At 48.1% G+C, this 14443-nt stretch overlaps 2 protein-coding genes across 6 annotated transcripts in view; one reads left to right on the top strand and one right to left on the bottom strand.

The window, feature by feature from the left end:
- TOM1L2 (target of myb1 like 2 membrane trafficking protein) overlaps nt 1-10067 on the bottom strand; it is a 45864-nt gene extending 35797 nt beyond the window's left edge. For 4 of the 5 annotated variants that reach the window (XM_083152803.1, XM_083152805.1, XM_083152806.1 and 1 more), the window contains exon 1: nt 9925-10067. In XM_083152803.1, coding sequence (XP_083008929.1) covers nt 9925-9976 — 52 coding nt within the window. In that variant the 5' untranslated portion in view covers nt 9977-10067. Of the gene's footprint in view, nt 1-8372; nt 8404-9924 lie in introns of those variants that run through there. The other variant, XM_083152804.1, reaches the window with a different exon arrangement.
- Nucleotides 10068-10352: 285 nt separating this feature from the next.
- DRC3 (dynein regulatory complex subunit 3) overlaps nt 10353-14443 on the top strand; it is a 43971-nt gene continuing 39880 nt past the window's right edge. The window contains exons 1-3 of the mRNA XM_083152801.1: nt 10353-10514; nt 12196-12292; nt 12389-12566. Coding sequence (XP_083008927.1) covers nt 12407-12566 — 160 coding nt within the window. The 5' untranslated portion in view covers nt 10353-10514; nt 12196-12292; nt 12389-12406. The remainder of the gene's footprint in view (nt 10515-12195; nt 12293-12388; nt 12567-14443) is intronic.

Raw genomic sequence — 14443 nt, 5'->3', positions numbered from 1 at the left:
CACATCGCCTAGGCAGCCATCAGCGGCGCCACTGGTCGTTGCAGCAGCCGGTAGGTGACAATATGAGCAGGGACAGAACAGTTTGTCACACAGGGAACACCTACCTGCTGAGCAGCACAGCTTCTAGGCAGCCATCAGCGGCGCCACTGGTCACTGCACCAGCCAGGCAGGTAATGTTCCGGCTTTTGAGTGCCGGAAAGTGGACGTGTCAATTAAAAAACGGCCAAGTATGGTCGAAAAAAGGCTGTGAATGCGACAATTCGCGGCTGTTTACAACAACAGTCAGATCGGTTTTGTCGAAATTCCGCCTTCAATGCTGTCGGAAACGGTAGCATTGAATAGACCACGGGTGCCATTTCCCCTGTCGGATATATTCTAGCACCCTTCATCTTCCAAAACCCGTGCAGTTCCTCTTCCCTATTTGGGGTGTCGCTCTTTGCTGTGGTACTGATAGCCCAGTGTGGTCAGTATTTTAGCACGGATATGCAGCCCAGACCTGTGCTAGAAGCAAAAAGGGATACCTCAGGAGGAAGGAACTGCAGGGGGGTTGAAAGTAGATCTTTGCTCATCAGATACATTAAATATGCTTCCCCCATTAGGTTCTAGCATAGCTAGATTAAGTGACATTGCAGGGACCGTCTACAGTGGCGGCAGCAGTGTTAATATTCCTTTGTCCCAAGCTGTGAGCCCCTGCAAGGCTGGAGTGGGGGATTTAATATCTGTACTATGATGCTATTCCAGTGTCCTCAGGCCCATCTGCCTGCCACAATCTCATTTTCCAAGCTGGTCCCAGGGAGTAATGTGCACTAATCCTGTTACTGGTAATAAGATTCTCTATAACACCATCTGAACGGCGCTTAATCCAGGGGATCTACACAAGGCAGCATAAAGGCCTGAGGTAATTTATCGCTGACTCCTATGGAACAATACAGAACCAGAACCCTACAGTGCAGAAGGAGACGTCCTGCTGCCAAGACACAAACTACAAGAGCGATGGAGGGGGAGGAGTCTACCGGCTCATACAGCACAAGTATAGTGCACAGATGCATCATGGTCTTCAGTTCTAAGATCCAAAGAGTGAACAATTATGCATGCATAATGTGTTCCTGCAATTAAGAACTGAACTACACATCCCAGCATGCCCTGCTTGACTTTTGCTATTTGGCCACGCTAAAACGGTTACAGGGCATGCTGGGATGTGTAGTGCAACAACAGCCGAAGGGCCATCTCTACGGTAGAGGACACAAAAAAAAAAAAAAAAACTATGCCCCTAGTGGCATAGGACTAGAAAATAACACTTACAGAAGCTTCAATACATAAATGGTGCAGGAACACAAACCTAAAATAAGGGAAAGCCAAGGAGAGCCTTACAAGGATGACGGGATAACTCGCACCCGTTCTACTATAAAGCAAAAATATCCCTCAGTTCAAGGGGAGACCATACCTTACACCTATCCAGAGCCAATCGGAATGGGTCTTACATGGGGCTTCTGACTGGCACTGACACTGGCTTGTACAGCTTGCTGTTCACACACACCTAAATCAGCATTTCCTTCTGTAGCAATCCAAATGATACCCCCATTCTCTCAAAGCCCACACCAGCTATTCAGATTTGCCTGGTTTATTTTGAGTTCCAAGTTCTTCCACACATTAAATCAGCATTCACATCAATATAAAACTGGTCCTGCGATATAACACCAAGACATGGGCTGATGAAGTCTCACACACGAAACGCGTAGGATTGCCTACATGTCCTGTTACTGTCATAGCAGTTCTGTTATCTTTGTGAAGGCTGTTCCGTATCTTAAAGAACTCTATGGAAGGTCCTATCATCAACAGGGTCAAAAGTTCAACAGGTACAAAAACCGTTGACTGTACAAAAAGTCAATGCAAGTTTTTAGGTTTTTTTTTGGTGTCGTGTTGTATGTTTAACCATATAGCACAATCAGCGGAAATGTGTTACCTTTGCACCGCGTCCCTGGCTTTGGGCAAGGCTACTAATCTGAATCGTAGTCCGCATAGATAGCAAATGAAGCATAAGGTGGAACATGAACACCCCCCCCCCCGAAAAAAAATTAAATCCTTGTGTCGATCATTGTCATGTCACCTGAAGCTCTACTACCTACATTTACCGGTCAACCTAGATATCGTAAGAAATCATGAAGCAGAAATCAGATAAGCGTTATATACGATCAAACATCTGCTTCAGCTGATAGACCACCGGTATACGGTCACTGAAGGCAGACAGGCCTTAGGTCGACACAAGCATTAGGTTAACATTGGTAAGGTCGGCAGTCAAAAAGGTCAAACATGGTTTTAGGCACACAGGGTCATTAGTTCGACATTGGGAAGGTCGACATTGGGTTTTTCACTTTTTTTTTGAGCCGACATGTGCCAACAGGCGGCCTTTCATACCCTACCATCCACTAGGGCATAGAGAGAGAATATAAGTGTACTGAGCCTAGAGAGGCAACGTGCCCAAAGAATGGCGAGTGTAGCGAGCGATGCTAGGGAATACGGTGTCCATGTCGGTCGACATTCGGGACAAAAACCCATGTCGGCTTTTTGACTGTCAACCTTCCCAATATCGACCTAATCCTTGTGTCGACCTTCCTATGATCACACTAATGATCCACACCCAGACCACCAGTAGACTGCTATATACAAGCTGGAGGAGAAGTAATATTATGTCTGCTACAGGTGATCTACTCATTATCAGTCTCCATTGCACTCTGTAAGCTACGTATGGACACTCCCTCGCCCGTACGAAGAGTTGTAGGCATCTCGGTGGCTGGATCACCCTACCCGAGCACTTCTTCACATAGCGGTCATCATCATCATCATCAATGCACACAAGCACCTGCCCTGTCCGGGATACGAATTGTAGGCCGACAATGTCCAAGGCGACTGTCAATAGGTCAAGCCCAGTACAAAATGTTCACATTACAACTGTCAACACACACAATTTTTTTTTACAATTCACCCCATTCCTTTTCACACATTAACATCCAAGTGGACTCTGCCTGGGAACGCTAAAGCAGAGCGAGGACCCTTGTCTGAAGCATGGAGAGCCGTGTGAGGGTACACTAATTAGGAATCCATGTGCAAAGGTGTCGACACACACACAAAAAAAAAGAGCCTGTGTCAGCCTCTTCATGCGTCAATCTTTTGTCAATGTTGATCTTTAGGTTTACATCTTGACACGTTCTACCCTATGATGCAGACTCCCCCTGTCCTTGGTGAAGATATGCGCGTTAAAGCATAATCTGCGATCAACACTTAACTCGGCCATCGTTAACAACATAGACTGTACATACATAGCGGCCAGTGTGTAACCACCTCTAGATCATCAGAAGCAAGACCACAGCGTGCAGTAGTCTATGTGTCAGCCCTAGGGCGAGCCGGGATCGCACAAAAATATATTATTATTATTATTTACTGTGTGTTCCATTGAAGTCCTGCGATAGGAAACAGGGAGGATCAATAGCAACATCTATAATTAGGAGGTAGTTAAGGTTTGCCCATCCCAATTATTTGCAGCAAAGACACTTTCAGAGAATTCCAAGGCCTAGTACAGACAGGAGGCAGAAATGACACCAGAAAAAGCGCAGGGAAACAAATTGACAGATTCAGAGCCTCAGACTGCAGCGCATCTACTAAAGCTTAGCAAAGACAATACGCATCCTTGTGTATAGCTGGGTACTCCCCGGAGTGACCACCAGTTGTTTCCCATGAGCCCAGAACTGGCCACACTGAGAGTAAACGCGCTGCAATCTTGCCAACAATGAACAATAGATAACACTGTTTCATTGCATGCTATACATCGTTGTTCCTGTACACACTAGATCAATTATAAGGGTCCGACATATTGCTTATCGTCAGGTGTAGGCTAGGTACACATTGAGCAACATGCCACTGATTGGGGTGATCATAGCGATATATTGCCTACATCGACCACTGGGTACACTCGATATGCACATCGCATCTGACGATGTCAGGTTTCATGCTTATCGTGAAGTGAATGGCAGACCGGACAACAAATGATATGCCGGACTGATGTGATGTCACCTCCATATAACAGAATGCCATAAGGGTTGTTCTGGCGTGCACAGGCGCAACGAGATAACTGTATGCGACCAAACGATGCGATATGTGGTGGTCACTTCAGTGTGCTCCCAGCTGTACACATTAAGATTTTGTTTCCAAACCATGCCACACGGTGCTGCGTGGGACTCGGAACCAGGCCCATTGTCCTCACAAAGGTTTCTGTGAGTGAAGTTGTACCATAGTATGCCAAGCATATAACTTAAATACTAATTATGAAAATTCTCATAACATATTTCTAGAAGTGGTTAGGAAAGTAAAGGTTAAAGATGGTTTGTACATAGGCCCTTATTCAGACCCGATCACAGGACAAATTTGTTCTCAAAATGGGCAAAACAGGTGGAACAGATGTAACCTGTGCAGATAGAGTTCGATTTGGGCGAGTTATTTTGTTTCTGTGCAGGTTAAATACTGGCTGCAATCTAGATTTCAGTTTCAGCACACCCCACCCAAATGTAACTCTGCACATGTTACATCTGCCCCACCTGCAGCGCAGCATGTTTTTGCCCATTTTGAGAACAAATTTGTACTGCGATCAGATCTGAATAAGGACCATAGAGAGAGGTTATGTGCTCTGCCATATAGGAGGACGGAGGAATGCGGGAGAGAACGGGTAGAGGGGTAACATATAGGAGGCGTGGATGGAGGATTTCGGGACAGAACAGGTAGAGGGGTAACATATAGGAGGCGTGGACGGAGGAATGCGGGATAAAAATAGGTAGAGGGGAAACATAGGAGGAATGGACGGAGGAATGCGGGATAAAAATAGGTAGAGGGGAAACATAGGAGGAATGGACGGAGGAATGAGGGAGAGAACAGGTAGTAGGAGTTTGTTTATTTATAAGGTGCCACAAAGTGTCCACAGCGCCGTACATAGGAGACAAACAACAAAGTGACGTACAGGGTGTGTTGATAATATACAGCATAAATAGGGGTATAGCTGGTAGAACTAAAATCAGCATCAGTTCTGAAGTAGGTGTCAAAATGACTGAAGATGAAGTAGAGGAAGGGAAGAACAGGGCAGGAGCACTGGTGAGGTAAAGAGGAAGGCCCTACACATAAGAGTTAACAGACTAAAAGGAGGTGGGTGGACGAATGAAAAAACAATAGGATAAGTAGGAACGGATGGCAACAGATGGAGGGGTAGGGTAGGCAGGATAGGAGGAGCGAAAGAGGTTAAGAGGAGGAGGGATAGTCTAGTCAGAAGAAGTTGGTTTTGAGGTGTAACATAGGAGGCATGGATGTAGGAATGAGGGAGAGAACAGGTAGAGGGGTAACATATAGGAGGCTTGGACGGAGGAATGAGGGAGAGAACAGGTAGAGGGGTAACATAGGAGGCATGGACGGAGGAATGAGGGAGAGAACAGGTAGAGGGGTAACATAGGAGGCATGGACGGAGGAATGAGGGAGAGAACATGTAGAGGGGTAACATAGGAGGCATGGACGGAGGAATGAGGGAGAGAACAGGTAGAGGGGTAACATAGGAGGCATGGACGGAGGAATGAGGGAGAGAACATGTAGAGGTGTAACATAGGAGGCATGGACGGAGGAAAGAGGGCGAGAACAGGTAGAGGGGCAACATATAGGAGGCATGGACGGAGGAATGAGGGAGAGAACAGGTAGAGGGGTAACATAGGAAGCATGGACGGAGGAATGAGGGCGAGAACAGGTACAGGGGTAACATACAGGAGGCATGGATGGAGGAATGAGGGCGAGAACAGGTAGAGGGGTAACATAGGAGGCATGGACGGAGGAATGAGGGCGAGAACAGGTAGAGGGGTAACATAGGAGGCATGGACGGAGGAATGAGGGCGAGAACAGGTAGAGGGGTAACATAGGAGGCATGGACGGAGGAATGAGGGAGAGAACAGGTAGAGGGGTAACATAGGAGGCATGGACGGAGGAATGAGGGAGAGAACAGGTAGAGGGGTAACATAGGAGGCATGGACGGAGGAATGAGGGCGAGAACAGGTAGAGGGGTAACAGGAGGCATGGACGGAGGAATGAGGGCGAGAACAGGTAGAGGGGTAACATAGGAGGCATGGACGGAGGAATGAGGGCGAGAACAGGTAGAGGGGTAACATAGGAGGCATGGATGGAGGAATGAGGGCGAGAACAGGTAGAGGGGTAACATAGGAGGCATGGACGGAGGAATGAGGGAGAGAACAGGTAGAGGGGTAACATAGGAGGCATGGACGGAGGAATGAGGGAGAGAACAGGTAGAGGGGTAACATACAGGAGGCATGGACGGAGGAATGAGGGCGAGAACAGGTAGAGGGGTAACATACAGGAGGCATGGACGGAGGAATGAGGGAGAGAACAGGTAAAGGGGTAACAAATAGGAGGCATGGATGGAGGAATGAGGGAGAGAACAGGTAGAGGGGTAACATAGGAGGCATGGACGGAGGAATGAGGGCAAGAACAGGTAGAGGGGTAACATACAGGAGGCATGGACGGAGGAATGAGGGCAAGAACAGGTAGAGGGGTAACATACAGGAGGCATGGACGGAGGAATGAGGGCGAGAACAGGTAGAGGGGTAACATAGGAGGCATGGACGGAGGAATGAGGGCGAGAACAGGTAGAGGGGTAACATAGGAGGCATGGACGGAGAAATGAGGGCGAGAACAGGTAGAGGGGTAACATACAGCAGTAGCGCACGCAGGGGGGGTTTCCGAGTACCCAGAAACCCTTCCAGGAGTCTAAGGGTCATTGTCTGAAAGCTGAGGGTCCCCTCTTTCCAAGAGTACAAGAATTTTTAAAATCGGACCTTGGGAACCGGAGATATCCGACTTCAAAGCAGGCGTCCCCATCCAAGCCTGTTAATTGCTGTTCCCAGTCAGATATTTCAGGTTCTGTCATGACAGAGTTTTTCTGAGGATATATTCCAAAATCTGTGACTCTCCCCCTTTGAAGGACACTAGTAGCTTGTCTCTACTGTTCCCAGAACCAGAGATATCAGCCTTCCAGCAGCTGGTTACTGCTCCAGCTCCACACACCTGGTATGTAGTTTTATATACTCGTTGGCAGATTGCTCTGCCTCCTGAACTCTGATCCCCTAGTCCCCAATACCATTTGGTAGGTGGGATTCTCTAGTTTTTAATTTCATTAAAATCTAAGAAATCTATTTCAGGGAACTGGAGATATCTGCAGTCAAGCAAGCTGTCCTCCCACCAGAAAATTATGATTAATAAGCCCACTCCACTATACACCCCTCCTCTGCATATTAAACATCCTCTACCACCCTAGAAGTTATGTATCAGGACCCCTTCATTCAGCCCAATGCCCCCTTCTCCCACCTCATCTCCCACCATCTGTGCAGTAAAGGGGTAATTAGTGGAAATTACTGATCCAGGCCCTACATGCTGAGCGGTTGATATAATACCCCCTACCACCCGCGGGACATCAAAACATATACTGGGTCACCTAAGTGTCCATCTCCGTACTTTGCTCCGCCCCTCTGGAAACCCCCTTCTGAAAATCCTGCGTTTGCCCCTGTACAGGAGGCATGGACGGAGGAATGAGGGAGAGAACAGGTAGAGGGGTAACATACAGGAGGCATGGACGGAGGAATGAGGGAGAGAACAGGTAGAGGGGTAACATTCAGGAGGCATGGACGGAGGAATGAGGGAGAGAACAGGTAGAGGGGTAACATTCAGGAGGCATGGACGGAGGAATGAGGGAGAGAACAGGTAGAGGGGTAACATACAGGAGGCATGGACGGAGGAATGAGGGAGAGAACAGGTAGAGGGGTAACATACAGGAGGCATGGACGGAGGAATGAGGGAGAGAACAGGTAGAGGGGTAACATACAGGAGGCATGGACGTAGGAATGAGGGAGAGAACAGGTAGAGGGGTAACATACAGGAGGCATGGACGGAGGAATGAGGGAGAGAACAGGTAGAGGGGTAACATACAGGAGGCATGGACGGAGGAATGAGGGAGAGAACAGGTAGAGGGGTAACATACAGGAGGCATGGACGGAGGAATGAGGGCGAGAACAGGTAGAGGGGTAACATAGGAGGCATGGACGGAGGAATGAGAGCGAGAACAGGTAGATGGGGGTAACATATAGGAGGCATGGACAGAGGAATGAGGGCGAGAACAGGTAGATGGGGTTACATATAGGAGGCATGGATGGAGGAATGAGGCACTAGAACTATTGTATTAGCTAGCCCTGCTAGTAGAAGCATGCAAACATGTTCAAGAGGTTAAGATGTTGTTCTGACCAACACTGGAAAGTGAAACAAGTTTTAGGTTAGTGACCCACCCAGCACGGTGATCATTGAAGTGGATGGGCTACAGCAGAATAGGACACCGGCTCACCACAAGCGTCAGCTGAGACCAGGAAACTGGGGATACAAATACTGAGCATATAGAGACTGAAATACTAATCTCGCATTCTGCTATGCCATGGAGATGGTAGTACCAGAGTCTGGGAAAACCATGGATCCATCCTGCCTTATGTCAGCAGTACATGCTAGCAGGGGTGTAATAGTGCAGGAAATGTTTTCCTAGCACACATGAAACTCCTATGTAGAGACTGAGCATTGTTTACATGTGGTGGCCTACCGGACTGCCCATGTACAACACTTAACAGCCTCAGCCTACCCTTTTTCTAATGGCTCACTCCTAAACACAGGTTATTGCCGGATTGACAAGGGTCACGGCTTGGTGTGAACAGGTTAACACGGGTTCAGTGACCCAGGAATCTAACCCAGGTCAGACCCAGATTATAGGGCATTGGATTTAGAGGTAAAACACATGAGATTTGACGCTTTTCATCCAAGTTATTGGGCCGATGGGTTGAAATCTGATGAAACCGCACAAAATTTAGGTTAATAAGCACCTTAAGAATATGTATAACATACTAGTGATAATAATGACAGGGTATCGGCTAGCTGTGAGTAGGAGGGGGTAGAACATACTAATAGCACTAATATGCCAGCAGTGAGTAGGAGGGGGGGTATAACATACTAATATGCCAGCAGTGAGTAGGAGGGGGGTATAACATACTAATATGCCAGCAGTGAGTAGGAGGGGGGTATAACATACTAATAGCACTAATATGCCAGCAGTGAGTAGGAGGGGGGTATAACATAGTAATATGCCAGCAGTGAGTAGGGGAGTTTACAACATACTAGCAGTAATGATATGACAAAAGGGAGTAGGAAATGTATAACACACTAGAAGGGAGGGCACAGCATGGACAGTATGGTCGGTGTATAGCATTACTGCCTCACAGCGCTGAGGTCATGGGTTCGATTCCCACCATGGCCCTAACTATACACAGTTTGTATATTCTCCCTGTGCTTGCGTGGGTTTCCTCCGGGTACTCCGGTTTCCTCCCACATCCCAAAAATATACTGGTAGGCTAACTGGCTCCCAACAAAATTAACCCTAGAATGTCTGTGTACATGTGGTAGGGAATATAGAGTGTAAGCTCCACTGGGGCAGGGACTGATGTGAATGTTCAAATATTCTATGTAAAGCGCAGCAGAATATGTGTGTGCCATATAAATAACATACTAGCAGTAATGATATGACAGAAGGGAGCAGGAGGGGTATAACATACTTGTAGTGATAATAAGACAGGGCATATATACCAGCAGCGAGATTGAATCTAATAGTATATATATATATATATATATATCATACACATACATACATACATACATACAACAGCAGAAGCAGCAGCACACAGTATATACAGATAGAGGTGAGGTGTACAGGGAGGCACAGCAGAAAGGTAATGAGAGTAGGGCGGCCCGGGGCATCCACTCACACGGAGGCTCTCGGGCCTCCTCTGCCGGGTCTCTTACCGATGCACTGCCCCACCGGGGTGCTGTACGGGTTCCCCAGTAGAAACTCCATCTTGATGACAACAAACAGCAGCCGGCCTCTGCTACCTCTCGCACGGCCTAGACGGGGCCCGCCCTATCTCAGTAACGATTGGATGAATTAACAGCTAAATGCACTAGATTGGACACTTGGCTTGTCCATCATGTTCATAGCTTGCCCATCCAACCCATACAACACTAATATGTGTAGCCTATTAGACCATGCTCCCGTCAATCATTACCTCTGCACAGCTAGAGGGCCAATCAATAACACAGCATAGCTATCCAATGAATGAGTAGCAAATGGGAGGGACTATGACGTTTCTAAAGTTGTCGCCATCAAAACCACACCTCGGCACGCTGATTGGCCATTTGTCGCTGTCACAACGAATGCCTGCCTACATTTGCGTCACCCAGCCAAATAACTACATTGGCTAAACGCTTTGAAGGCTACATCTTTATGCGCACTAACACATATTTGACACAGCGCATTGATTGGTTCTCATTAATCACGTGTCCTCTTTCTCGTAGCAACCAAAAGACGCTTTTATTGCCGCAAAGCCGGGACACAGGTAACATATACAACCCTCTATAATACTGTACTGCATTACCTATACGGAGCACTGCTGACCCGGGTAAGGTGCGAGTGCGTGTGCAGTCAATGGAAGGAAAACTTTACATATGTGCAGTCATTAAATGTAAAACTCTGTGCAGACAATCATTAATATAAACATTTTTCGAATGTCCTGGTGAGATGGGATCTATCCTGTTCAATATGGCAGGGGGTATTCTATACATGCTTTAAGGTATCTAGATGTATATAACATGTGGAGCAGTGGCGTAAATTCATCCAAGTTGCCCGGAGGCAAGATAAGTATTGGTGCTTTCAATTAACTGATTCAAACTTGATGGGGAGGAGAGCTGCCCCCTTGGGAGCAGGAGCCCGGCGGCAGATGACTCCATTGCCTCCCAGAGTTCTGCCTCTGATGTGGAGCATTTTTAGAAAATTGCTCCACCGTCTACTCCTGCTACTCCTGCCAGGCTTCATTCTATCTGGCCGTCTCACTCAGATGCCTGCTGGCGTAATTGTGGTGGCATTGGTACATTGTATCAGTGGTGTTACTAATGCGGGGAGTGGCGGGGAGGTGCTGAGGGTTTGTGGGCGCTGGGGGGTCTGCGGGACTATTATTAGTTACTCACTGCCTTCTGCCTGTGCCGGGTCCCAGCTCTCCCGGCTACTGCTGCAGCTCTGCTAATACAAAAAGAGACACTCGGAAAATGGCTGCCCCCATACTGCAGACAGTTTTTCCCCCCTTCCACCGCACACCCCCCGCACACCCCCCGCACCCCGGCTCCCCTACACTGGCAGCACAATCGCGGCTGAGGTAACGGCCACACGGAGGTGGCGGGCGGGGGGCGGGATTTGTTTACCCTAGGTTGGGCGCCCCCCTGCATTTTCGGTGGGTGGGCGCAGAATTATTAGTTACGCCACTGCATTGTATCATACTTCTGGTCCTGTCCTGCACTCACCCCCCTTTGGACAGCAGTGTTCACCCTCATTTCAGATGTCCTAGGCTACTGTTTGCGACCACTACCTAAACTTGCACTTTTACACATGTATTCTGGTGCCCGCTCCGGATGATGATAAGTATGTAGTAGGCCATATATTGATATCGACGATTGATAACCTATCGATTGCACAACATTTGCGTACTCGCTAAATCCCTACCCTGTCAGAGGTCGAGCATGCAGTTCACTCACACTATGAATATGAAACTGCGGGTCTACTCTTCTCTGGTGACCCATCCAAGCACACCCTCCGATGGTCCCCCTGGAATGCATATAAATCGTCCCACCCTCTGAGACAGATCTCCAGCTCATCAGTATCTGAACTGAGAACCTAGATAGTGTCTGAACCCTCTAGTATTGTCTGATATTGTAACTATTTTTTTCTTTTGCCCTTGAGACGGCATATGTATGTGAATGTTTACATTAGCATTCTTCTACTTAATGTACTACAGTAGTAATTATTTGTATTGCTTCATTTTCTCGTGACACTGTATTGTAATTTCGTGATTAAGTCCTCGTTCCCCTCTGCCCCCCCCCCTTTTTCCCCTCTTTTCTTTCATTACTGAACCTATTTCACCTTGTTTGACATCTATAAAATGTTAATAAAAATTCAATAAAAACAAAAAAACAAAAGAAAACACATTTTTAAGTACTTGTCTTGTGTATTTTACGGACTCATTGCAGAGCGAAACCAATTAATGTTTTGTCATCCTCGGGGGAAAAAAAACAACCAAAGAATCGGAAATAGCAGCAGACATCTCAGAAAGTTCTATATAATAAGGTAATGTATACACGTGTCAGTCGTCTATGATGCACCAAGAATACATTATGTGGGGATGAGTAGTGGGCTCAAGCATAATTAATTTTCGTCTCTTAGCTAAGAGTGTTGGGGAAAATGAGCGTCCTCTATGACACATTGGAACCGAATGTCATCGACAATGAGATGCTGAAAATTGCTGTGGAAGAACAAGGTCCCAGGGAGGAGGCTGGTGTCATTGCCAAAATGGAGGGCATTGATTTTAAGGACGTCACTAGCTTACGCCTTGATTATAAAAGTAAGACTATTATTTTTATTGTTTTTTTTTTTTTTAAATGCATAGATGTACAGTAAAAGCATAGCTGTTGTGGCAGATTGAGAACTGTCTGATCCTCCCCATTAGAATGTAAGCAATCACGAGCAGGGCCCTCTGTCCTCATGTGCTTTTTCCTCTCTTAAGCAGCCCATACACGTCCCGATGCGGGCGTGCGTTGTGGGCTGCAATAGCAGGGATTGCATTGCATTGCATGTGCATGCGTTGTGCATGCAATGCGATGCAATTTGATGAAACCTAAGTACGAAAAGTATGTGCAAGCACATTGGCTCAGCACGCTTAGCAGCGTGCAGTGGCGTAGCTACGTTTTGGACACCCCCCCCCCGCCGTTAGGGGGGGGCAACCCCCCCCCCCGCGCCGCCGCCCTGCCAAGCACCCCCCCCCCGCAGCCTTACCTATCTCGCTGGTCCCGGCGGCTCCGTTCTTCTGCTGAGGACCACCACAAAATGGCCGCCCCCATTCCCCAGACAGTTTCAGAGAACTGTGTGCTATATGGGGGCGGCCATTTTGTGGTGGTCCTCAGCAGAAGAACGGAGCCGCCGGGACCAGCGAGATAGGTAAGTCTGCGGGGGATGGGGGGGTGTAACTATAACACCGCAGCCCCCGGCACCCCCACATGCACAGCGCCCCCCCCCCCCCCCCCCCCCGCGGTGGCAGGGGCTGCGGTGCTATAGTTAAGCCGCTGGCAGCGTGTATGGGCAGCTTTAGACCTTTTACTCCATATTCCCTACAGGGTTGGGATCGTTTGGTCTACAGCAGGTTGGTTAACAGTCATTTGGTCAACATGGGGAAAAGTCAACATGGGTTTAGGTCGACAGGTCAATAGGTCGACATGGGGGTTTTCACTGTTTTTTGACCTGAATGTCGACACAGTCAACATGGACACAGTTTTCAGTAAACCATTTCCTCTCCCATAACTCGCTTCGCTCGCAATGCTTCGGGCACGGTGCCTCACTGCGCTCGGAACACTATTTTATTCTCCCACCACGCCCTAGTGGGTGGTAGGGCATCAAATACAGCCTGTTGGCACATGTCGGCTCAAAAAACAGTGATAGACCCCATGTCGACCTTGTGACTGTCGACCTAATGCTTGTGTCAACCTAATGACCTGTCGACCTAAACCCATGTCAACCTATCCCCATGTCGAGCTAATGACTGTGGACCAACTTGCTGTAGACCCAATGACCGTAGATATGGCCACTTTTCACCCAATTCCGACAGATCGGGTGGAGAAATTGGTTAAAAAGTGGGTAAATTGTATGTGGTTGACATCCGATCTGATGTGTGGTCCTGTGCGCATTAGATCGGAGTTGGAGGTCGGACCTACCACACATCTTACCTCTGACTCGGCCCCCCTGCGGGTAGCAGGATCGCATGCGATAGGTCACATGCCGAAGCACCCCATGCAATGCATCTCATGAGATCCTGGCTACCGGCAGTGGTGTAACAATAGCCCTGCAGACCCCGCGGTCGCAGTGAGGCGCTGATTAAGTGTGGGCGCCGGGGGTCTGCGGGGCTATCATGCACTACACTGCTGCTGGGGCCCCTCTGTTCGCCGTTGCTGCTGCCGGGACCCGCAGATCTACTTATCTCTTGTCTGGGCGGCTCTCCTCCTTGTTAATGAAAATGACCCGCAAAAAATGGCTGCCCCCTTACAGCAGACACATTTTCAAAAAGGCCAAAATTTCCAGTGGGCGGGCACGCAAATAATAGTTACGCCACTGGCTACCAGGAAGGTCCCAGCTGGCTCAAATGGGCTCAGGTGGCCATACAGCTGCTGCGAGACATCACAGGTGTATTTTTACCTTTTAAATGATTGCCCCTTCAACAACAAACTCTGA

The sequence above is a fragment of the Crinia signifera genome, chromosome 7 (genome assembly GCF_055691185.1).
Source record: "Crinia signifera chromosome 7, ASM5569118v1, whole genome shotgun sequence".
Classification (NCBI taxonomy): domain Eukaryota; kingdom Metazoa; phylum Chordata; class Amphibia; order Anura; family Myobatrachidae; genus Crinia; species Crinia signifera.
The sequence above is the reverse complement of the archived record's forward strand: the minus strand, read 5'-3'. Positions and strand labels throughout refer to the sequence as shown.